The sequence below is a fragment of the Manacus candei genome, unplaced genomic scaffold (assembly GCF_025592945.1).
Source record: "Manacus candei isolate 608988 ecotype Guabito, Panama unplaced genomic scaffold, ASM2559294v1 h1tg000050l, whole genome shotgun sequence".
In the NCBI taxonomy this organism is placed as follows: Eukaryota; Metazoa; Chordata; class Aves; order Passeriformes; family Pipridae; genus Manacus; species Manacus candei.
The window spans coordinates 21585222-21609941 of NW_026138098.1; the positions used below are offsets into that span (position 1 = coordinate 21585222).

Sequence of the window (24720 nt, forward strand, 5' to 3'; positions counted from 1 at the left end):
TCGCTGTAACCAAAACCCCTCCAGTTACTGATTGTCCTTGGCAATTTTGTATCTCACTGTTAAACTTACAGTCGGTGTTTAAATGCATTCTGTGACATGCTCATATTGGAGATCACTCCACTAATAGTTCATGTGCGTAACTGTAGGGAATGACACTGTTCTTTCTGAGCTCCATGATGCTGTTGCTGGGGAATAAAACTGGGTTCTGGTGCTGAGCCCACTGGTTAAGAACATTGCTGCAGAGACCTGTATGTGATTGCGTGGTGGGGAAAGAATTAAACAAAAGCTGACTAGCTGTTCTACCCTCCTAAGTCGGATTTACGGGATTTAAGCAAATCTGCTGGAATTCCTTGATCTTATTCCTGTTCCTTACAGCTTGAGTATTATACCAGCTTTGGTACGATTGCTGTTAACTACCTCTCTTTTTAGGCTTTCACTGAAGATCTCTGTGGAGGAAGCATTAGTATTTCAGCTGGTCTTGATGAATAGTAGTCCTGCCAGTTCAGGAGAAATGGGTTGAATTCCAGAGAACCAAGAACATTTTAGAAGATGATACTTCTTGTTCCAAAATTCAATACAGAATAATCTGGAAAAATCAAAACAGAAAGACTCTGTAGGGAATCACAGGCTTATTTTAATAGAACTGTGCTTGTATCAGGGTGAGAAGGTGATTAGTGTTAAATAGTGGACTTAGATATTTACAACTACTTCAAATTTACCCATACAAGGAAGTTGAGTATCTGTTTTACCTTATCTGTAGATACATTACCGATCTAAACTGACGTAGTTATATTGGTATAATTTCCTTCTTTTTCTTCCTCTGCCTTGGAGAGGGCCATGTAGCCATGAAAAGCTTTTGAGAATCCTGAGATCCACCTCTCTCAAGAAAATGTCATTATATGTGCCAGAAAACCAGGGGAGTCTTGGCAAGAAGGAAGTAGTTCCAAAAGAAGACCCCCCACAGGGGAGACAACTGCAAACCCCACTATATCTGTCCACAGTTCATCATTCTTCCAAAAACTGAATACAGACTTAGACTTCTATTGCTTTCGGTGCACTGGCCTGTGTTTCCTTTAAAATTACTTTATCTAGGAAATTACTTTATCTAGGAAAACCTTGCTTTTTGAGAGGGAAGCAAATTCGAAGCTACTGTGAGAGAAATCCAGTGCAGGCTTTTGCTAGAGATTTTGAGCCTGTGTGTCAGGGCTAAACAGTGAGTGTCTTATGGGAGGGAGTTCTGAAGGAGCATCAATAACTTCTACTGCTGATGAAGGAGCAAATTGCTCTGAATGCTAGTAGATTTTCTGTTTGTGTCTCCAGTATATCCTTTCCTTGTGTTTTCACTGGAGTAAGTGGTTTTAAATTCCAACACAGTCCTGTATTTTTATTTGTTCCTTTTTTACCAGTGCTGCCTGAGAGTTACAGCGTGATGTTGCATCTAAGCTATTTCCATCCTCTGTTGCCCTGATCGTCTGCCTCCCTCACTACAGGATATAGGAGATTTGCTCCTAATTAACTGAGTGTAATTCTTGGCCAAATGCACTCCAGAAAGAGCTCCTTCCTACCACTCAGCAACTCCTATAAAAGGTCCAGCAGGTAGTGAAATTTCCTTGCCTTTGATGACTGACTGAGGATGAGGCAACACAAAACTGTCAAGTGAAGTGAGTAATGGGCAATAAGTGAAGGAAGAAAAAAGGCTTTTTGTCAAGCCAATGGATTTTTAGCAGCCCATTCCTTGTTTTTATGCGGAAGATTTTGGAAGTGCTACTTAGCAGACTTGGCCAGAAGTGAGCTCAGTTCTTAAGGTGACCTTCATGTTTCATGCTAGAGAATACCAGGAGTTAATCCTTCCAAAATCAGAATATAAGTATAGGAAATGCCCATTAGACTGAGCTGAGAAGAAGCACAGGGAACGTTTAAAAAAAATCTGAGATTGAACAGCTTCAAATGGGCCAATTCCCTTCTTAGATTTAATAGTGTTAAAAACTTTTAGCCTCCGACCCTAATTCAGATGAAAGAGCAGTAAGCTGAAAACACTACCCCCCCCATGGGATTGTTCATGGTAATACAATAATGATCAGCCCTCTGGAAAGCATCCTAGCCAATTGAGGGAAAATAAAGCCCAAGGTCAAGGAGAAGCTTGATGGAAAAGATCTCTGGAGGCAATACCCATGGGGGCAAGATGCAGGCTGAAAATTGGGAATGCACCTTGGAGAAGGCTGTGCCACCTGTGGGTTTTCCATGGGGAGATCTGGAAGCTGCTTAACGTAAAGTTTTCTGGGTCCCATTTACCTGGCTTCAAGTATGAGGAGAGCTGACCTCGGGAAGCTGCAAGCAGGTAATCGAGGAGGCAGCGGTGGGGGGATAAAGTCCAGATTCCTTCCAAGAAGTCTAATCTCTGGCAAGTGTGCGCGCACACGCCGTTTCCTTCCCCAGTTGTTGCCGGGGGCTTTGCGGTAGGACACGGCCCCGGCTCCTCGCCGTGCTGCAGCCTCTGTGCCGCGGGGAGAGGAGGAAGAGGCAGCTGCGGGAAGGAGGCATTGCAGGAGAGGAGCGGGCGGCGGCCCGGGCGCTGGGGAGGCGGAGGCTGGCGCTGGGAGAAGCGCGTACCTGGAGCACGGGGGAGGCTGGGCAGAGGAGGGGACAGCGGGGAGCGGAGCGGGCTGAGGGTGCGCCCCGCCGCCTGCGCTCCCTCCTCCCGCTTTCAGATGCGCTAGGTAAATTCTGGGGCGTGCTGTCCTCCCTTATTTCTCTCCCATCTTTTTCCCCTTCCTGAAGAGAAGACTCAAGGAGAAGAGATGGGGAAAGGAAAGGGAAAGTGAAATTCTAAGATGCTGCTGGGAACTTTGATCCCTTCCCTTATATCACTTTCCCTGCGTAGAAATGGAAAAGGCATCCTGCTGCCCCCGGTGCGGAGGGGCTAGCGTGGGAAAGCAGAGCCCGGCAGCTGAACGAGAATGTGATGCTTGAGGAACCTTCTGCCCACTTTTTACAGGAGGGATGGAGATCTCCAAAATACTCGGGCTCCTGGTGGAGCTCTCGAGTCTGCTATCCTGTCTCAGATGTGTGGAGGTAAGAAGTGGTTATTTTTCTATCTACTTGTAAGAAGTCACATGTCTCTTTTAATATCCTCACTGTAAGTGGATCTTGTTATTACTGGAATATGTTTTCTGGAGCATCTAGGCAGCTGTGGTCTCTGGGAAGGGCTGGGGGTTTGGGGATGGATTTGTTTCACTGAGCATATGAAATTCAGAAAAAGAAACAAAGCAGGAGAGCAGGATGCACAAGGGCTTGCAGATGCTTTGGCTTGGGTTTCCTATGTTTCTCAGGCTCTGCAGTGACCCTGGCAGGAGAGATCCTTTGTTTCTGTTCTTTGCTGATTGCCCCTCTTGCTGTTGTGGACAGATGATTTATAGCCACACGACCTGGGGCAATGCCTGCAGCACAGACTGTTTGCACTTAATTTTGTTGGTAGTGATGGTCAGAGTTGGGATGTTTTGGAAGCTGCTACAGGAACTGGCAGCAACTAATATTTCACTAGAAGAGAAATGTATTACTTGGACTGCAGTGCTTTTGTTTATGGTCCAGCTCCAAAAAGAGTGGGTTCAGACTCTCATATATACCCTGTTATTAGTCTGACCCATCCCTCTATCACCTGCAGGTTTACTTGTGTGTGCAGGTGTACATTGAAAACTAGGAGCTGAGGGACCTGCTTTGTGGCTCAGTCACCCCTTTGGTGCAATCACTAAAGTGCAGCTTAGCTCACTTTCCTCTCTCTGCAAAGAACTTTGAGATCCTCAGAGAAGTCCTTCAGTATTGTTGGTTCACAAACCATTATGTGGCCTTGCAGCAGTCTGATACATGCAGGTAGATGGATTTTTGGCTGAAAAGCATTTTTCATTTAAGTGCTGATTTATCTGTGCATCCCCTTGTGCATAAGCACCTGAGACCTGATCTGCTGTTTCTGAACCATGTCAGGAATTCATCCTCCAAATGCAGTATCACATTCTGACTGCTGGAGGGTGATGCTGGAGCTTGGCCATGGTTGTCAACATCTGCTGGACGATATTCATGAACTTGATTTGAAAATGTCATCTAACATGAGTAGGTGTTGTTTGTGTCAGGTTTCTGTGGGAATTACCTCTGCTTATTCCAGAAGTGGATTTGGTTTCATTCCAAATTTGAGAGAGGCAAAATTACTGCATTTTGAAGAAAACCACAATTGTTACCAATAGCTAGTATTCTTTAGCTGCACACTTCTGCTCTGTGAATTACAAGTCTTTGTTCATATAAAAGTATTAGAAATGTTCATTAAAAATACTTAGAAACTAATTAAACTACAAGGAGCTAGCAGAAACACGTACAGTTTCTTCTTTTCACTCTGGGTCTGTGAAGATCTTGCATTTGCTTGCACACTTTGTAGTGGTGTTGAGTTGAGATCCCTATCTCTCAGCCGAAAGTGAAGTTATAACCACAAAAAACACTGCCAATAAGAGGAAATGTAGTTTTGAGTCCAGACAGGATGCTAGAATTTTGAGGACTTTGTTTCATATTTTTTACTTTTAGGTATTTAACCCTATTTGGATAATACCATAAGCCATATCATATTTTCAAGTATTAAAAACAAAATCCTCAAAAAGCCTCGTTGGATTTTCTTCTTTAAATGTTTCCGGCTTCGTACATAGATGTTTATTACCATTTTAACAGGTATCCTGGGGGCATCATCCTATCATGTAGATATATCTCTGTTACTGTGGCCATAGATGACTTATCCTGTAAATGGAGAGAGAATAAGTGGTTATTCATTATTTTTCTTACTGATAATAATGATTTTCTTCTAGCTTTCCTTTCCATAGGCATCTCAGACTTCCAAGTCTACTGGAAAAAAAACAAGCAGAGCCCTGTAAGGTAGTGCTAGAGTAAATCTCTGCAGGCCAGTAATTATTCATTTTGCTGTTAGTGGACAGAGCTATGATTAGATTTGAAGGGGAGCAATGGAGAAAGCAAGGAAGAGACCGGTTACTAGGGTGTGTTTGCCTAAAGCTGCAAAAAGCTGAGCTGCTTTTAGGACATGCTCGTGTTTATTTCATCGGATAATCATCTCTCTGCTTTTGCTCTGCTTCTTTTCCCAGGCTTTCCTGGGATCCCAGCCCAACCAAAACCATTTGCAGAGTGCAGGTAAGAACAAGAAGTTATTAATTCAGTCATTGGGCAGATTCTTTCCTGCAGTGGTGATCTGAGACCATAGGCATGATGAACCACTGCTACTTGGCCTTCTTCCTTTTTTTCCATCACTTCTTCAGTCTTTTCTGTTGCCTCAATGTCTGTTTATCTCTTTCACCAACATGGCCAGACCACTTTTGTGTCTTCGTGTCTAATGCTCTTGCAGTTCCCTGCTCCTCCCACATATTCTTTTCTTTTCATCTGTTTCTCTGAAGGCCTTGGTCTTTTTTGCATATTCAGCTTTCCTCTGCTCTAATACCTACTGAATCCTCATACACCCCCCTCTGAGGGTCCCAGCTGACGCCAAGCATATGGTGTGTTTTCCAGACACCTACCTGCTACTGCTTCTCATTTTGTACCTTGCATTTAACCTTCAGCTGTCGCTTCCCCCCTCTTCTTATTGTGCTTGGCAGTGGCTAGGAGGCAAATGACATGATGCAAAGTTTCTTTCTACCCTTACTCTTTGCCCCATGTGTCCTTACTGCAGAAGGGTTTTCTGAAAGTGTTATCTTCTTTTTGTTTATTCAGTGAATAGAGCTGTAACTGTTGTCCCTTTCTCAGTCTACTCTTCCCTTGTTATGGGCTGTAAAAAGTCCACCCTCACGCAGAACCTAGGTCTGTTTTCCCTCTTTTAATTTCAGGGTAATGAATGGAGAGATTTCTTCTTTTGTTAAAGAGCATATTAAATTAATTATTTGGTATTTTTACATTAGATATTTCACATGGCCACTGGAACATTGGCACCTACGCTTTCTCCCCAGAATAAGTTCTCTTTCCCTTCCTATACATTGGCCAAGTTCAGATAAGCCAGTTTGTGATACTGATGTGTGCAGGGAACATATATAAAATGAAATACAATGGCATTTCCCACCGCCCTGCTTTATAGAATGAAATTATAGCTAATTTTAAACTCTTCTCATTTTCACTCAATTTGGACAGGCAATTAATGTTCTAAAGAGCCTAGGATCAAATTTGAGAGTATCTTATTCAGGTAAGTGGGGAAGGAAGTGGTGGAGTGTACCACGCTCAAGTGGTGCTCCGAAATGAGTACATGTATTGGATGTACAGTAATGGGAACCAGTTCAAATTGTCCATGTTTGGGCCCAGATTTAACACTTTTCAAAGGTCTGTCTGAGTAGTTCTTTACTTCAGATCAAATTGTGGTTTAGATAGTGAGTATTATAAACATTCTTTGAGCAGTTGCCTTGAAGAGTGATAGAACTGAAATCAAGCACTGAATGGGGACTGCAGACACAGGAGGTGTTTCAGATAACCAGCTGGTACCCCCCCACTGAACTTCAGTGTGTGGTGCCTTAGGTGATGCTAACAGCTCCCTTCCTGTGTGCAGCATCCAGCGGCTGTGCTGTCGGACCCCTGGGCTATTACAATGGCTCGCTGGCGGTCACTGAGGCCGGGGCAGAGTGCCTCAACTGGGCAGAGTTCCCTGATTATGTCCAGCAGTACCCAGACCGTGGCCTGGGGGACCACAACCACTGCAGGAACCCAGATGGGGGAACGACACCCTGGTGCTTCTACCGGCTCTCGTCAGGGGCCATCGGCTGGTCCAACTGTGACTGTAACCAAGGTAAGGGCTGTGAGTCTCTGCCAGTGGCCAGGCAGCACTGCTCAGGGGCTCAGCCAGAAATGTGTGCTGCACAGACTTGCAAGTGGCAGGTGGAACACCCTGTGAAAGAAGCACAGTACAGTAACTGTTCCGAATTGTTGAAATAATTAGTACTAGAGGCCAGCCCGTGTGGGAGAAGAACGTCTGTATATAGTGGGGGGTGGATTTAAGCTGCTGTAGCTGTAATGCCTTGTATGGATGTTTTATTCTCATACAAGGAGACTTTTTTTTTCCCCTGCTAACTTATGCCGTTTTGAAAACAGTTTAAGTTATGTGGAAAACAACCCACTCCTGCTCCTTAAGTATCCGTATCAGAGCATTCCTCATGTAAGTGTAGCAGTTCAAATATAACAAGAAAAAATCTGTGGGTAGGTTTGTAAATCTTCTATAGCAAGGTAGGTCATAGGCTTGTGTTAAACTTCCTCAGTGCTGACACAAGGACTGCTGCTTACTTTGAGGCAAGCAAGAGAGCTGAGCTCTTTTAATGCACTGGCTGCCATGCAGCATTCTTGAAAATGTCCTCATGTTTTCTGACCTTCCTTGCCTTTCCTACATTTTGCAGAACAGTTGAAGCCCCAGTTTAATAAATGAATTGACAAAGTCTTCTCCCTTGCCAGTGGATGTGCTTTTAAAGATGGCTTCGTTAAAGGGAAGGATTCAAGTGTAGTGGTGCTGTGTGCCTGCACTGAGGTACTACAGACAGAAGGTGTGTCCTTCTCCAAGTATGTAACTGAGCAAGGAGATGTGCTGTCTAAACAGTGGCAGATATTTGTGGTGAAGGCATTTACACTGGCACTTGCTTTTCTTAGAGAAATTGAAGAGGATTCAGGTGCTGTTACTGAACATCTTGCTCTAGCAACCGTGACTCATACAGGTGAAGTGGTTGACAGAAATAGATCAGTGGAGTGTCAGAAGTAATTAGAGAGCCTGTCATTTCCATACACTTTTTCAAGGTAGCATGTAAAATCACCTCCATTTTGCAGAAGGAGAATCCAGGAGCTGTGGCAGAAGCCAAGTTTCCTTCTGATATTACCATGGCTTTGAAAAGAACCATAGCACCAGCATAGCACCAACCATGCTCCTGAGCAGCCATTGCTGGAACTGGGAGGCTGCCACATCCCACACTCGTTCATACAAGTCGCTTTAGTGCCAGCACAAGCAAAACAAAGATGAGAGAAGCCAAGTGCAGTTCAGCACAACTACATGCAAGTCCAAGACTTGCTGGTCTGAAACTTCCATCAGCAGATAGCAGCTGGGTTTTTCATTTTTTTTATCTCTTTTGGAAGGTGCTGTGCGGTTGGCTGAAGATAGTAGTGTGGAGCTGTACTTCAGTGGACTCTGGGGTACCATCTGTGCTGACCACTGGACTGACTGGGATGCCAGTGTTGTCTGCAGGCAACTAGGTCTCAGGTGGGAACCTCAGTCTGGTTGCAAGAGTTACATGCTTGTGTGGCTTTTGAAAGAAAATCATCTGTGGTTACAGTCCTTGCGGCACAGTGTGTTGGCTGGGGGAAAGGAGTTTGTTTTGTGGTCCAGTTTTCCACTTTACAGGGTCCTTTCCTACTGTTTTCTTTCTGTGGCTATGCCCAACCCAATCAACATTTGCAAGAATTTTTTAAAACAATATTTTGTGCTTCATACTCCAGACTGTGATGAGTAAGCTGTGAGATTGCATCCCCTTTTTACTATCACCAGCTGCACTTACAGTAGCGATCTAATAGAAATTTTAAGAGTATGAACCTTCTTTGGGTATCTGCGATTTGGACGTTCAAATTTCCAAAAAGCAAGGAGATAAGGTCCATAGAGAAGGAAGAAGGTCAATCAGATATTTGGATGTTTGAGTCTATTGATGGGTTTGTTCATTGCTCTCAAATGAGGGTGCCATTTCTGTCTACACCAACTCCTCTGCAGTAAGTAGGCACACAAAAGGGTTAGGTGGTGGGAAGTGTTTTGTTCTTGCTTGTGCTTTCCCATTAGACTGTAAGTGACCACTCCTTTATGCCCTTCCAATCAACTGGGCACACTGGGAAATGAGATGTCACAACTAGACTGGAGAGTCACAACACTGAGGGAAGTTGTAAGTCAAGCTGTGCTACAGCATTTCATTGCTCTGTTGCATTCTCTGTACCAGTGAGATCGGCACAGCTGGGAAGAAAAGTCATCCTGGGCCATGGCCTGTTCCCTTGCACCTACAGTCAGCAAACTGCCATGGGGATGAGAAAGCTCTGCTGCAGTGTGGCTATCAGGAAGCTGTGTCAGGAGCTTGTAAACAGGGGAGTGCCACGGTAACTTGTGTTCCTCCAGAAGGTAAATATCCAGGGGAGGTTTGCTCCCTGCTTCTTCCATCAGTGTTGCTGATAACATGTAAAATCTAAGGTCATGAAGCTATGGAGAGAAAATAATTGGAAAATGTTCTTCTTTTACTTGCTATGTAGGTGGTTTTCTTCTTTCCACTGGAAAATTATCTATCCCTTCCCAATCCCAAATACTCAGAATGCGTATATGTCTACAGTCACTGAGAGATGACTGTTGTGTATGACCACATCCCCTTTTTATCAAGCCAGGTTTTTGTCTGCAGGCAGCAAACTCCCAGTCACCACAGCAGCCTGTTAGAGCCATCCCTGGAGCAGCAGTACCCCATACTGTGGACTGCAGTCACGGGAGCTTATGGGGGTCTAGGGAGGCGGGTGTGGTAAGAGAGCATCCCAAGAGCTCCTGTGGCCAGTGAGTGGTTCTACACCCTGAACTGCTGGATTTGTGTTGTCTCTGTCTTGTTCTGTTGTGCTCTCTTTCCCTTTCTTGAAGCACAGGTGTAGGTGCCCCACTGCGTATTGTTGGGGGGAAGGAGAGCTTTGAAGGGCGAGTGGAGGTTTACCACGATGGCAAGTGGGGCACCATCTGTGACGACCAGTGGGACGACCGGGATGCTGAAGTAGTCTGTAGACAGCTGGGACTCAGGTAATTTCCCTGCTGCATGTCATGGAGTAGCAATAGAATTAAGCAGAATGAAGAACATGAGAGCGTGTCCGTTCATTGTATGACCAACCCTTTCTATTGGAGATACAGAGAAACTCTGGGAAAGATAATTCTGGACTGATCATCCTATAAAGGGATTTTATACTTCATTCCGGTCAGTTTTATGGATTTATACTGTGAAAAAAAAAGTTGGTGCATCCCTGTCTAAGGATTGTTTGTGTTGACCCCTGTTCATTATTTTGGCAGATATATCCTAATGCAAACCTTGTTGGCCTCAGTGATAACTTGTCATGGTGATTTCCATATGTGGACTGCAGTTGCTTACTTGGTTGAGTTTAAACACCTTCAGTTTTACTGACTACCCTTTATCCTCTTCAGATGGGAAAGCAGGAGAGAGCACCTCATTCTTCTGCGTGCCGTTCCATGCTTGGGAGCTGTTTTATCCTTAGCATTCTTGAAAATCGCATTGGTACAGGATTATTTAAAATAGATGATTCAGGTTTGAGACCCCTCAAACTTTGGGAGTTTCACCTGTTACTGAGATTGTAAATGAGACTAATATTACATCATTTTCCTCAGAACTCTCCATGTGTCTGAACCGTTCATGTTGCAGGCACATTTTTGTTATTTGTTGGAAGGGCTTGTTACAAACTTTCCAATAACATATTTCTGTTAACAGATGGCAACTCCACTGTGTCAGGAACACGGGTGGTCTATGGGAGGACAGTGACCTAGCACAGGAGAGTCCCTGTGCAAGGCAGAATCTGAGGGCACAAGGCTGTGACCTTCCTTAGTGAGCATATGTGTTTGTAATGTTTGCAGTGGGACCCCAAAAGCCTTGTCATGGGCTCACTATGGGCAGGGATCTGGCCCAATCCTGCTGGATGAAGTGCAGTGCTCAGGCAATGAACTCTCACTTGACCAGTGCAAGAAGAGTGACTGGGGACAGCAAAACTGTGACCACATTGAAGATGCTGGGGTCTCCTGTGACCCTTTCACAGGTACAGATCTACAGCTCTGCCAGTCAGATGTGGTTGGTTGTACCCCCATATTGCAGGGCTGGCTCAGCAGGTAACCCTCTCATTCAGGGTTCTGCAGAGCTTCTATGTATGGCTCCCACAAGGGCTGCCAGATGGGGAGGCAGAGAGCAGCAGCAAATGGGAATGGACCAGAGGCAGACTTTGGGGCGTTCCCATTATTTTGTTCGATTGGTATGGAAAAGCTGAGGTGAATCCTTCCCTGACAGATGGGCATGTTCATGAACAATGAACATTTGTTTTTTTGAGTACCCAAAGATACCTGTGTCTTTGGTTTCTTTTGGTCATGAGCTGCACAGAGACTTAGCAATGGTGCACAGGCTGTTTCTTTTCCCCTCTGCAGAGTGCTGACCTTTCCTTCTCTCCCCCTTGCAGAGGGCACTGTCAGGCTGGCTGGTGGCCGCAGCCCCAGCGAAGGCAGGGTAGAAGTTTATTACAATGGAGACTGGGGCACAGTTTGTGATGATGGCTGGACAGACCTTGGTGCCCAGGTGGTCTGCAGGCAGCTGGGCTTCAGGTAGGACAGAGAGCGTGTGTAGTGTCTGTGCTTCCTAATTTCAAGGTTTAGATTCCATCACCCTTCACTGGGATAGGCTGGACCTTAATCCTTCAATGCTGTCTTTACTAGAAGGTTTATTACCATTATACAGCTTTCTGCATTTCAATTCCAGGTAACTGGTTCCTATAAAAAGAAGTAGAATTATTTAAATATTGATATTTTTGATGCCTTCTCTGCTAGTCCCTCCCCAAATTGATGTACCTGCTGTCATGTCTGCAAAGCAGCCTCTGCTGGCCCTCTGTACTATGACTGTGCCTTTGATCAGACATTAGAAAATGGACTGGAATGAAGCTGATGAGAGGTGAAGGTGCTTGGTTGCCATTTTGTGTGTTGCTGAGGGGTTCAGGTCAGGAGGCTCCAATATCATAGTTAAGCTCTGCAGGGGAGTTTCTGTTTGGGTCTGAGCTTGGGTCCCTCTGTGGCATTTAGAGTTTTAATGAATTTTGTGTTGTGTTCTGTTTCCTTCCTCTAGTGGTCCTGCTGCCCTGGCCTCTGAAGGGGACTATGCTGCTGGCCAAGGCTTTATCTTACTGGATGACGTGGCATGTGTGGGGACAGAGCTGTCCCTCCTGGACTGTCCCCACAGCAACTGGGGACAGCATGACTGCTCACATGCTGAAGATCTGGGAGTCCGCTGTTCCCCAGAAAGCAACACGGTCATGGATGGCAGCCCGGGTAACTCACCTTGCTCTTGCCCTGGATGGTGGGAAAGTGTCTGTTCCCTTGGAGGCTCTGGCAGATGTGGGAGTTTTCCCTGCGCTGTTTCAACGAGGGGTCTGCTTTCTGAGGAGGAATGAGCCCTGGCTGTCTTGGGGCAGGGCCATAGAGCTGTGGTTCCACCAGATCTACAGCCAGACCAGCAGATAAATGGAAACTGGAGAGAGTTGTGTTGGCAGCCTATGAAACAATCCTGAGGGGCTGAGGGACAGTGGATGCCTTTGTATGCAGGGACCCCTTCTTCAAGGGACTCCTTTAACTAGACCCTTTAGGAAACTGGTGTAGTTACAGTAGTGTCACACCTTGTCAAGACAAGAGGACTTTGGATGCAAGAGGCTGTGTTGTGAAAATTTGCACGTCCTTGTGTGGATGGCACACTTTTAATTCAAATTATGAGGGTATTTCAAGTTAGCATAATGTCCTCATTTATATAATGCCCGATACTCTCCCTTTTCTTTACTATGGGAGACTTTCCAGTTTGTCAGACATTTGTTATTGAAATAGTTGACATCCAATATTTTTGTTTTTCCTGAGTGTAGAACTCTTCTCTTGCTTAGAGTACTGTAATAGTTTTATAATTTAATAGATTTCTTTCCCAGGCATGTTTAAGCTTGTCTACTCTTGGCTCAGGAGTTAATAACTTTCCTTCTGTTCTTGTTCTCCTCTTTACTCAGCTTTCAGAATATGATCCACTGATGATTTCCAGTATGTATTAAATAAATTATTATGTATGTAGTCTTCTGATTCAACACAGAGGTAAAATGTCTTCATATAGACATACTTCTTTATTCCTTTTCTTTTTTTTTCTAATCTTTTTGTTTTAAGCTTACTGATGTCTGGGATTCATCTTTTTCTGTAGAACCCAAGTTTTGGACACCTGACACTTCTGGTGGTTTTGCTTGCAGCAACCCATGTGTTTTTTCCTTCAGGGCCTCCCATACGGCTGGTGGATGGAGAAAGCACGAAGGAGGGACGAGTTGAGGTGTTACTGAATGGGCAGTGGGGCAGTGTCTGTGATGATGACTGGACAGACAGAGATGCCACAGTGGTTTGCAGGCAACTGGGGTTCAGGTAAGAGCTGTGGTACATGCATCCTACAGATAGAAACAGCTCTCAGGGGGAGCACTTCTTTCTGGACTTGTTTCTCAGGGCTTAGTTTCTTAGTTTTGGCATATGCATGAGGGAGTAGGGTCCTGTCCTCACTGTACTACTGTCTGTGTGTGCAGTGACACATAAGTATTATTCCTCTTAAAGTGTGCTGGTGCCTCAGGTTCACTTGCCTCCTGCTTACTGCAGATTAGCCACCCTCTCTCTAATTGCAGTGGTGCCGCAAAAGCCAGAGCAATGGCTTATTTTGGTGAAGGCCATGGGCCCATCCATCTGGACAACATAGAATGCAGTGGCACGGAGCACACCCTGGGGCAGTGTGCCAGGTCTGACACCACGATTCACAGCTGCTGGCACAGTGAGGATGCTGGTGTGATCTGTGACTACGTGGAAGAGAAGGTCCAAGATATCAGAAGAACAGGTGACATGCCCATTTCTTCTATGCAAGAACCCGGTGCTCCAGTTGTAGGATCTCTGCATGTTTTTATGATTTTTCCCTGTCATTCTTGTCTCTGCCTGAAACTGCACCTACAAAATAAGCATATCCTGTCCTGCATCTCCTACTTTTTCCTTGTTTTCATTGTCTCTTCTTAGGAGCACAGGGTGCTCCAGACTAGTCTGAGGAGCTCCACCCATGTCAGGCCTTTGAGCCTGCAGAACTTCCCCACAGCAAAGTACCCTTCCTTAGAACCCTGCAACCATGAGCAAGCTTTGATATTTAGAGGACTGATGATATATGTGTAGGTCTAGGTCCCATTCTTGGCATAAGACCTTAGAGACTGCAGGTAAGCACCTCCACTGAAACTGCAGAAATCTATGAGACCAAATCTTCAGTGAATTCCACATGCACAACACAGTGCAGTCGATTACCTTGAGGATTAATGCCCTCAGGGAAGGTGAATGGTATTTGGCTCTGTGACAGCAATGCTGATACTTAAGCTGAAGGTCCCTACAGAACTGCTCTAACTTCGCTGTGCAGGTCCAGAGTCTGGTGTGTGTGGGATGCGCCTTCTCCACCGTCGCAAGAAAAGGATCATAGGTGGAAACAAGTCTCCCAGGTACTACCCTGTAATTGTTGGGAGAGCCAGACTGATTCTGGCTTTCTATCGGGCTCTGGAAATTGCCTGGCAAATGTTGAGTACATTGATGCATTTTCACTGGTGATTTTTGAACTTGATTTGAACCAGTGGGCTTATCTAGGGAAGAATGCACACCAGCTGAGCCCAGATGGGGCAGAGTGGATGGGAAGAAAGGAAAACGGCTCCCATGTGTGTGACATCTGTTATTTCTCTGTTTCTCCTTCAGAGGTGGTTGGCCATGGCAGGCCTCACTTCGGCTGAAGGGTTTTCGTCGAGATACTCGTCTGCTGTGTGGGGCAACAGTGATCAGCAGCTGCTGGGTGGTGACTGCAGCCCACTGCTTCAAAAGGTGTGTTTGGGAGTGGGGAGCCCCGAGGGATACTCAGTGATGAACAAGATAACCTCATATGAGTTTATCCTCCCAGCCCAGTGGAACCACATGAGCAGAGTTTATAAACCAAGACCTTCAGGTTATGATCTGTGTGATCTTGGAGTACTTGTGGGGATGACTCAACATTGACTTTCTTTATCCTTCACTGCTTACACCTGGCCTTTTAGCTCTGAGGCTTTTCAGCTTAAAAGGAACCAGAATTTTGCCATTCTTAAGTGCTTTAAAAGAACTGTGAACAGATCAGTTCACAAGCCTGTTGTAACTATTATAGCCATCTTAATAGGAAAAAAGTCCTGTGCATGATAGATGGTGACTGGGGACACCCATTGACTGCAACAGCTGGCACCATCAGATCTGCTAAAGAGGTCCCACGGTCCTGCAGCTGGCACTGATTTATCAGTGTGGTGTGAGGAGATGGTTCAGTCTCATAGCAACTGAGACTTGTTTCCCTCTTAGTAGGAGATCCTGAGTCTCTTTTTCTCCAGGTTCGGTGTTGATGTGCGGCGCTACCTGCTGCGGGTGGGCGATTACCACACGGGCGTGAAGGATGAGTTTGAGAGGGAGCTGCCCGTGGAGCGGATTGTCCTGCACAGGAACTACTGGGCTGGCAGCAATGACAATGACATAGCCCTGGTCCGGGTGAGGGGCAGAGAAGGGCACTGTCTGTCCTTCAATCGCCATGTTCTGCCCGTCTGCCTGCCCGACAGGAAAGAGAGGTCTGACATCAACAGGCAAGCCTGTATCATCTCCGGCTGGGGAGACACAGGTGAGTGGCAGTGCTTTGAGGGGCAAGAAAGGTGGAGGAGTCTGGGTTCAGAAGCCTATATGGGCCATTGATTTATATCAGCTCAAGGCTGTGTTCTCACTGCTTCCATTGTCTGTGCCAGTGTGTGGTGTTTAGGAGTGGGTAGGTGAGGTGGTTTTTGTGCCATTGTGTCATCTTCTGATTTTGAGGCTTTTCAAGTCTGCTCATGGTGGAAGCTTTGGTTTCCATAACATCGCTCTGAAGCAGAGACCAATGCTGCTATCTGGCCACAGTCTTCTCTTTCTTCCAATTTCTGCACATGTTTTTGTCTACAGCAGACCCCTTAAGGAGCCTGTGCAGAGCTGCTATACCAAGCCTGTGGGAAGCCCTCATGTTTCCCTGATCTCCTGCCTTCTTCATGATACTGTAGTAGTGAAGTGGGGCTTGGAAGTGAGGTGGAAGGAATCTCTCAAACTCAACCTCCCTCAATATTGCTGCAGGGACAGATGAGCTCTGAGGCTGGTTTCTGCACTGGATTCAAACCAGCTTGTACCTGTCCACTGAGCACATTGCTATGAAGCTTCCTAGGTTAAAGAGAGCTGGGACGCCTTTCTGGGGCTGCTATGACTGGAGCAAAGCCATATGTTTATCAAGACTCGCTGTCAAAAGCCCCAGGAGCTTGTCTGTTGACTTTGGACTTGCCCATCCTTACCAGCTTTTTCTCTAGCTATTACCCCAACTGTTTAACTGCAAGTACACATTTGCCTTTGGAGTCAGTTGTGCCAGTTGCACATGTCACTTCAGGATGTCTGGTGAGGATCAAGGAGCAACTTAGCCATGTAACTAACTTAAGCTGTGCTAGGGCTTAGTGGCTAGAATCCCTCCCACGCACAACACCCAGCTTTCCAAGAGAGGAGCAGTTACCTACTACCTTGTGAACTTACATAAACCTTGAGCACAGAAAGGTCATACTCTAATATAGCACATGAGCCTCATGTTCTGAACAACCTTGGGGTAATAAAGAGATTTGATCAAATAGAGACAAATCTGGCCAAAGATGAAGTGAGCTCCTTTTGAATAATATTTCAATGCCTCTGAAACATCTTCTAAAACTTCTCTGAGGATTGAGCATTTAACAGTTATTACTGCATTTATTCACTTGAGAAAACACTGTCCTTGTTTTACTGAGGAGGAAGTGGAGGTTCTGAGAGGTGAAATAAATTGAATAAGGTTCAAGTTACTTGTTGGCAGAACCAGGAGTAAGACTCATCCTTTGATCTAACCTTTTTCTCCAAACCTCTTCCCCATATCTTTGATCTTACAGCTCTTTTTTTGTGGTCTGGCTTGGCATCACTGTTTTCTGCAGTTCTGGTGGTTCAGAGATGCTGAGCTCAGCGTATTTCTGTGCTGCAGACTTGACATGAAGTGTACAGGTTTTTGTAGGGAGCACTGTTGCTCCAGGTCGCTGCTGTAGTCTGCACATGAATCAGTCTGGCTGGTCTGTTCTGTTCCAGGGAAGTCCTATTCAAGAACGCTGCTGCAGGGGGTGGTGCCTCTTCTCCCACGGGAAGACTGCGAGGTCCGCTACGGGCAGAAGTTCACTAACCGCATGATTTGTGCCGGGAACCTCTCTGAAGATAAACGAGTGGACAGCTGTCAAGGGGACAGTGGAGGGCCACTCATGTGTCAGAGGTCAAATGGGCGCTGGATCATTTTGGGCATCACTTCCTGGGGGTATGGCTGTGGTCGGAAGGATTCACCCGGTGTGTACACAAAGGTCAGCAAATTTGTACCCTGGATCAAGAGAGTGACCAAGCTAAAATGAAAATGACTGGGCTCTAGGAACTTCAGCCTATGGTCCTTTTGCCCTGCAGCAGCAGAAGGCTGTGGCTTCTGGTTGTGACTGATGGAGATTTATTTTGTCATTGGACACTGGCAAAGGACTTTGATGTAGAACTGGAAGAAAACCAGTTATGACTGATGCTTTAAAGTCTTTGATTTCACTTTAGTCTGTAATCTGTAAGCAGAGAAAGCAGGTGCACACTGGTAACAATGATAAGTATACGTTGCCCTAAGTATCTGAGTCCTGTAATGCAGTGACACTTGTTCCTTTGCCCTGGCACACAAAAATAGTAGAAGCAGAGAGATACCTGCCACTGAAAATCTATTCCTGTTTGTATGTTTGGACAGTTGAAAAATGCTGCAAGGAGAGGTGAGATGCTTGGAAGATGGCACTGGGTGCTGGCATAGTGGAAATCTTCAGATATTTTTTCATAACAGCTCTCTTCAATTCCAGGAATCAGAAGATTTGAGCTGAGCTGGGGTTTTTTTTCTTCCCTGTTATGTCTCTAGGGGGAACCTTTTCTCTTCTGAATAGTACGTCTGCTTCCATATGATCCTTTTCAAGTGTCTGCCCCTGCTAAGAGATGCTTGTCCTTTCTGCTGTAATCCTCTGTCACACATTTCTAGCTGCCAGATGCTATGTTTTTTTTTGCTGCTTTCTCACTATAGTGGTTCTTTGTGTGTGTTTGTTTTCTTGCTTCCTTAAAGTAGCATCTCCTAGTTGTTGATGTGGGAGTAAATCTTCATTTTTAAGAGACAGTAGGTTTCTTGCCCTTATGATTGCTGTGAAGAACTTAAAAATACGACCTCAAGTGGCTGAATAGACATGTTATTTTTCTTTAAATCCAAATGTAATGTTAATCTCAAACATTCAGGTGTTGAATCATGATTTAACAGCACTGTGGGGACTTCCTCTTGGTAGTTTAATCACCACAGTTAGTAGCTGCCCTTTACTGGTGCTGTTAGTCTTTAATATCTCTGTGTTCACAGTTCTCCCATGAAACGTGGAATTACTCTTGGGGTATAGATACACCTCAAGCAAATTACTCACTCCTTGTGAAAAACAGTAAGTGTGCTGCAAAGCAGCTTCCTGCTTTCCTGAAGTGTGTCCTATTCTTGAAACCTCTGGGCTATTCGTTCTTTTTTTCTCTTCTTTGCACTATTTCTCTTTTCGTTCCTCTCATTGGGAGTAAACTGGCTTAACTCAAGGGTATGCAAGCACTGTCATCAAGCTGTAGTTCTCAGCCTGAACAGAAATAATGCTGAGAAAAAGCAGGGATTATTGAATACTTCAATTTCTTCCTTCCATCTCATCCAAACAAATGAACAGAGTTCCCTCTTATGCCTTAAGCAGTTTTTAAAGTTAATTTATTATTCTTGAGTAGGTAAAAAAATATAAAACTAGACAGAAGGGCTAAGTGCATTAACAGCTGTGCAGTGCACAGTGTCTTCTCACTGTGTACAGATAAGCCAGAGAGAAGACAGGTCTGCTCAGGAGCAGAAAGCTTTGATGTGTAACAAAGGACCTGAACGTGGAGTAATAATACGAGATGGGACACGTGGAACTTGTGCCAGATGTGCATGTTTTGGGTTTGCTCATGCACTGCAGGGTAGGCAATCACTGGGTCTGGCACTGACCTGCTGCCTGGAAGGTCTGCACTCAAGGCACTGAGGTGTTCAGTATCTAGGCATTACAAAGGCAAGAACAGAGGGCAGAGCACAGCCTGTGGATTAGCCTTGTCATGTTACAGGGCATGTGGTGACAGAGTTCTAGAAATCACCTTGGATTCAATAAGTAGTGATTGCCTAAAGCTTTAATTTGTCTTCTGTAAAATAGCTGAGCTAGCTGATTTTTGTGTAAGAATGCTAAACTAAACAGTTCCATTTACCCTCTCCAGGGGTTATAGAAAAGTTGGGTTACCAGTATTGGAATGGACTGTTTAAAGATCCTGCTTGGAAACTTTATTTTAACAAAGAATTGTAGAAATCTTTAAAACATGCAATGTCAGAACCCCTGCAAACTGGCCTTGGAGACAAACCTGATCTGTTTGTGCCTCTTCTCGAGGTCCAGAGTGTCTTCAGTGCAGCTTGTGCTGGTAACCCTGTCTGAAGTGCCAGGCTTGATCCCTTGGCAGTGCTGTGCCTGGCTCCACGCTGACTGTGTTGTCCTATGGCTGCTGGCAGAGAGTCTCTGAGATGCAAGCTGCAGACTGCTCCTTATCTCCCAGGAATTAAAATGGCAGGAGGACTGAAGGCAATTATGTCACAGCCCTCTGGTCTTGTAGGGGATTAAATGCCAAGTTCCACACTGGCAGCAACAGTACCTGTCTGGGAAATGTAGAGGGATTTGGCTTTTACCTTCTGCCTCCCCTGAGCCAGCATGGGCTCAGCAGCTGAAATGGAGTTTCTGTGCCTTGCGTGCTGTCACATTTCTAGTTTAACTTGGTTTGATCTTTTAGTTTATACCCATAACCCCAACAGGCATCGAAACACCAAAAGGACTGAAACTGTGAGGTTATTTCCCTAAGACTACTTAGCAGATGGCCATTCAGGAGTTACAATAAATTACCATGTAACACAAGTGAGACACAGGCCTTGCATTGTCTTGTGAAATTCCCATGTTCTAGTTCAAAATATTTCTTTCTCCCAGATCTTATCACTGTGAAATCTTTGAGAATCCTTGTAATTAACATACCCTGAGTCCTGCATGAGCTGAGGAGAGAAGAAATTATCCAATCTCCTTCCACTGCTTTTACACCCTACTGGTGCTGTAGATGAGCCTGCCAATACTCTCTTCCATTGTCCTGTTTCAGAGCACCACTAGTGCTCTTTGCTGTTTAATCTAGGACTGTGGTCCGAACTAAACTGTGCCATGCCACTGAGGCTTACTGGATCTGCCTGGCTGGATGAGCAGCACTCAGCCACCATAGGACTGTATTTTGTAATATTAGCAAGCAGCAGATATTCCAAAAGGTAGTACGTGTGAGTTTGTACTGAACAAGTTTTAACAACCTTTCCTTTTGGAGAATTTTGTTCTTGACCCATTTAAATTAATTGCTTGCATTACTATTATTATTATTATTATTATTATTAAAAATTGAAGTACAAGTACTTGGTCCCGTAGGTGTTGTTAAAACAGTATGCACTATCCTTTTGTAAGTCCTTTTTTTTCTAAGTATAAGAGTTTATATCCCTAACTTTTAAAAAACTATTTAATGTAACCAGCCTTCATCTTCCATATAAATGTTTAAATTTTTAATTTTGTGTTTAATCAAACTAAGCTCTCTGTCGCAATATTTTCTGGCAATGAAAACCAATGCAGTTTTATTCTCCATAGCACATAATTTCTTTTTATGGTTCCTGAATTTATTGCCTTTTGTTTTTATCGAATCCCATTTGTCCTTGTGTTCTCAGCCATGAGACAAAGTAAGGAGCCTGGTTTTATATTCTCTGTTGTTCATTACTCTAGAGATAGTTCTTTTTCTCAGACTGTGGCTTCTCTGTCTCTCTTCAACCCAAACTGTCTAGGTGTCTCATAACATGCTGAACTATCTTTCCATGTCTTCTCTTTCTGCTGGATCTTTAAACTTGGGTAACCAGAACTGAATGCAGTTTGCCAGGGGAGGCTGTGTCACCTGCTGATTATTTGAGTACGATTTTCTATAGTAGGCAATGCTGTAAGTGATTTTGGTGCTGTATGTCTGTATGCTGGAGCCAGCCTTAAATTTGCCAGTGCGATCTTTGCGGCAGCCTTGTTATAAAGGGATGAAAACCCACTGAGGTTAGTTCTGCCCGTGTCTCAGGCAGGTGCAGCAGTTGCTCTGAGCCCACAGCAATTGCTGCAGGTATATCTGGGGACCTCTGGGCAGGGAGCACCTGTGGAGCTTTGCCTTGGCTGACAGACTGGTAGGGCTGGTTCAGTCCACCTTTGCAGCATCACTCTGTTGGATAAGGCTAATGCAGATACACTGTTTCGGGGAGCTGAGAGCTCAGTCAGTGTTGCTGGTGGCTGCACTGTGCCATGTGGATGCTGTGAGACAGTTTCCCATAGCAGTGTGGCACATGCTGGTTATGTGAGAAAGGGAACATCACTATGACTGGCTAGGAGCATTGGCAGAAGGAGAAATGTGGTTGTGGTAGGGGCCTAAGGAGCAGCTATTAGTGCTCCAGGTATCCCTCTTTGAGGGAAACCCCCAGTGCTACAAAGGCTAACCCAGTGCTGGTGTCATCCTGACCTGCAATGCCTGCACTGGTGACCATCCATGCTTTGGCCATCTGAAGCTGGATAAAGATTTATCCCTTTGCTGTGGCTGAACACTGTTCTGATGATTTCTATTAATTATGTTCTATGTGGTAATTAATCAGGCAGCTGTTTATTAACCTGAACAGGATGTTGATTACCCTTGTAATCCTTGTACACTTGTAGCAGAGAATAACAGATCAGTTTTTCAAAGGCATTAGTGGAGGCATTGGTGAGGAACCAGGAATGTGGATATTTGCTGTCTCGGGGTAAGAGACGTAGGTCTGCCTTTTGTCTGTCTTCCTTTTTTTCTGAAGCCAATATCCTGAAGTTTCTTCACCCCAAAAGAGCTGAAGTGATCCATCAACCACTTGAAGACAGATTTTTATGTGTATATTCAGCAATCAGTCGAAAGCTTTTGAGAGATGAACTGCACTGTGGTATTTAACACTATCCCGATAGACTTGCTGGGAGTTCCTTGCAGATGGAGGGACCAGAATCACCTCTGGTGGTAACCAACTGCTCCTTGTAGAATCAGGCACTGTGACCTGGACCAGCGCATGTCTCCTGGGCTCTATTTTTACTTGTTTGGGAAAATATTTAATTGTCCACATCAAGAAGAAAAACTCATTTGTGTAATAGCCCATTCAGTCCTATTAAAATCCCTTTCTACTGAACAGGGGCTGAGTACCTCTGAAGTCAGTCAAGTGCCAAAACTGTCATGTCCCTTGGATCAACACCAATGGCTCATAAGGTATGCTAATAAATGGATTATACTGTGACTGTGTGGGGCTCTGTCTTATTTTTAATAAAGGAATCTGTTCCAAGGGCAGGTTTTAGGATTTTTTTTTAGCACTGAATTAAACTAATTAAATTTCTCTATTAATGTTATTTTTAGAGAAGCTTCAACATGCTAAAGCATGTTGCAAAGTCAGCATCATGTTAGCTGCCACTACAATGAAATGCAACAGTTCTTCAAAGGCCACATTTGAACAGGTAAGGAGCAGGTCAACATTGCACTTAACAGACTTTATTTAATATATCAGCTAATTTTTTGTTATAGGTGATCTTTCCATACAAACTTGTTCAGTATGGCTTAGTCTCCCTTCAGTCTAGGATTCATGTGTCACCACTCTAAGAGCCAAAGCCAGCCTCTGGAAAAGTGGAAATGGGAGAAGGGAAATGCAGTCTGAATGAGCCATCGATTCAAGAACACTGTTGTACTCTACCTCGCCGCCCCACTGCTGAAACTTGAATTTCTGTACAAAAAGGCTTTTTTGAAACATAGTCCAGCTCCTTGCAAGGTGTGTCCTGACTTTCCCAAGTTATTAGAGTTAGACTGGGGCTTGGTGTAGCTGATGCCTGCAGACTCCAAGTATTATAGTGTGTAATTTTTTGCATGTACTGACTCCAGTCTGCTGTTGGGAACCGACATGCACTCACTGGAGATAGAACTGCTTGTGGTTATCACTTTCTTTGCTTCATGTCTGCCTTTGGGGTTTTCTAACCCACCTACATTTCCTCTCTTGCTTGTGCAAAACTGGGAAGCAGAGTGCAGGCATTTTAGTTGGCCTTCCATGTGTCAGTGGGCACTGGTTCATCACATCAGTTCTGCAGTGCTCTTCTGTAGTCACTGCCAGGGAAAGAAATAACCTTGAAGCTGAGCTGTGGTTAAGGTTACAGGTCTGTCAAATGTTGTTTTGTATTAAAGCATTTGGCTGCTGCCTTCATGTGGTAAAAAGGCTTGGAAGGAGTGTTTGGCATGAGTTTACTAATTTCAGATTAACAGCTGTAGGATAGCTTTGGATTTTAAACTGAAATATGAATCAGGAGAAAACGGGGCTTTACTTCATTCTTTACTAGGATTGCTACCATATTCTCTGGGAGACAGGAAAGAGGGCATTCAGGTATCACTGTTGATAATAAAAAATTCTCACTTGGGTATGATTTCCTCCTTCTAATGGAGGAAGACAGGATACTGCTGAAGCTGCCTTGCATTGCTGGGCTGGGTCCTGTGCCACTCTTAAACTGGCCTGTCTAGAAGGGGTACCTAGCTTTGTTAGGAGGTTTCTGTGAAATTCTGTTCACACTGCAAAAGTGAGAAGAGGTAGTAGAGCCAGCAAAATGGATTTTTAATTATGTGGATGATCCAGTTGGAGTCATGTATTGTTTAGAAAAAACCTTGGAATTAAGATGTGCTAATGGAGGACAGGCATAGGACAGACAAATTCAAACAATTTGGTGAAACACATTCTGCCAGAAAGAAAAGGTACCCTACTCTTTGCAGATTTTCAAAATTGGCCTGTCACTTGAAAGGAAGAAACAATTGCCTTGGATCAGCTTTACCAAAAGGAAGCTGCGAAGCTGTGTGGCTCTGATGTCAGATAAGCAAGAGGCCTTGTTCCTCCTATCCCTGTAAATCTGCACTGGCCTTCATTGCAGACATCAGGGCATCTGCAGCTCCAGGGGCTGAGCTGGAACAGATGGAACTCAGTGCTGGACTCAGGTTCAGTTGCTACCCAACAGAAGAAAGAAGCGGGCAGGAACTAAAATTTCAGCAAATTAATCCTGTTGAGAGGTGTTTGCTGAGCATGTTTTGATTCCCAGCCTGTGCCAGCCCTGGGGCTCAGGAGTGTGTCAAAGGTTTCCATGAGAAGAGGTCATGCAGTGCTGTGCTGTCCTGTTTGCTCACGTGCTGGCCTGGACAGTGGGCCCTTGTCACTGCGAAGACAGGTAGTGTGGGAGAGATTTAGCGTGACACTGTAACTGGACAGCTCAGCTGAAACCACTTTAAAAGTTTATACTTCTCTGTTATTTTCTTCTGGGAAACAGAACAAAACCACTTCATATAACAACAAAATCCTCTTCTTTGTAATTTAACTAATCTGCTCTGCTTAAAACTGAACTGTATACAAAGGAGAAAATGTGCCTCTAAAGGTTAGTTCCTTACTCTTTTCCCCCCTCCTCACTCACATGTACAGGCTTGCTGGAGATAAAGTAGGATTACAACGTCCAGTTGTGGGATGGAGACCTGTTTAAGAGGGCATAAGTGTACTACTATTCATACCACTGAACACTGTGGTTTTCTAGAACCAGTAACCAAACACATTGGAGGAAAGCTCCTTTGCTTCAGGTTTACCATTTCGGTATCTCTAGCAAGACTAAGAAGCAGATTCCGTA

General features: G+C 44.7%; 1 protein-coding gene across 1 annotated transcript; it reads left to right on the plus strand.

Moving 5' to 3' along the window:
- The first annotated feature begins 368 nt into the window (after positions 1-368).
- LOC127477060 (neurotrypsin-like) lies at positions 369-22769 on the plus strand. The gene is made up of 15 exons (XM_051800882.1): positions 369-3072; positions 5133-5178; positions 6572-6808; positions 8134-8257; positions 8979-9154; positions 9658-9805; positions 10646-10824; positions 11236-11377; positions 11892-12094; positions 13066-13207; positions 13459-13664; positions 14223-14301; positions 14549-14671; positions 15199-15479; positions 16973-22769. The coding sequence occupies exons 1-15, from the start codon at positions 3001-3003 to the stop codon at positions 17281-17283; spliced, it is 2469 nt and encodes an 822-aa protein (XP_051656842.1). The 5' UTR covers positions 369-3000; the 3' UTR covers positions 17284-22769.
- The last annotated feature ends 1951 nt before the right edge of the window (positions 22770-24720 follow it).

Bases quoted from the DNA above. Each gene is read 5' to 3' on its own strand.
- LOC127477060 (XM_051800882.1), top strand. From the start codon at position 3,001: ATGGAGATCTCCAAAATACTCGGGCTCCTGGTGGAGCTCTCGAGTCTG. The intron at 13,208-13,458 runs GTAAGAGCTGTG...CTCTAATTGCAG, and splicing joins TGCAGGCAACTGGGGTTCAG to TGGTGCCGCAAAAGCCAGAG. The intron at 14,672-15,198 runs GTGTGTTTGGGA...CTTTTTCTCCAG, and splicing joins GCAGCCCACTGCTTCAAAAG to GTTCGGTGTTGATGTGCGGC.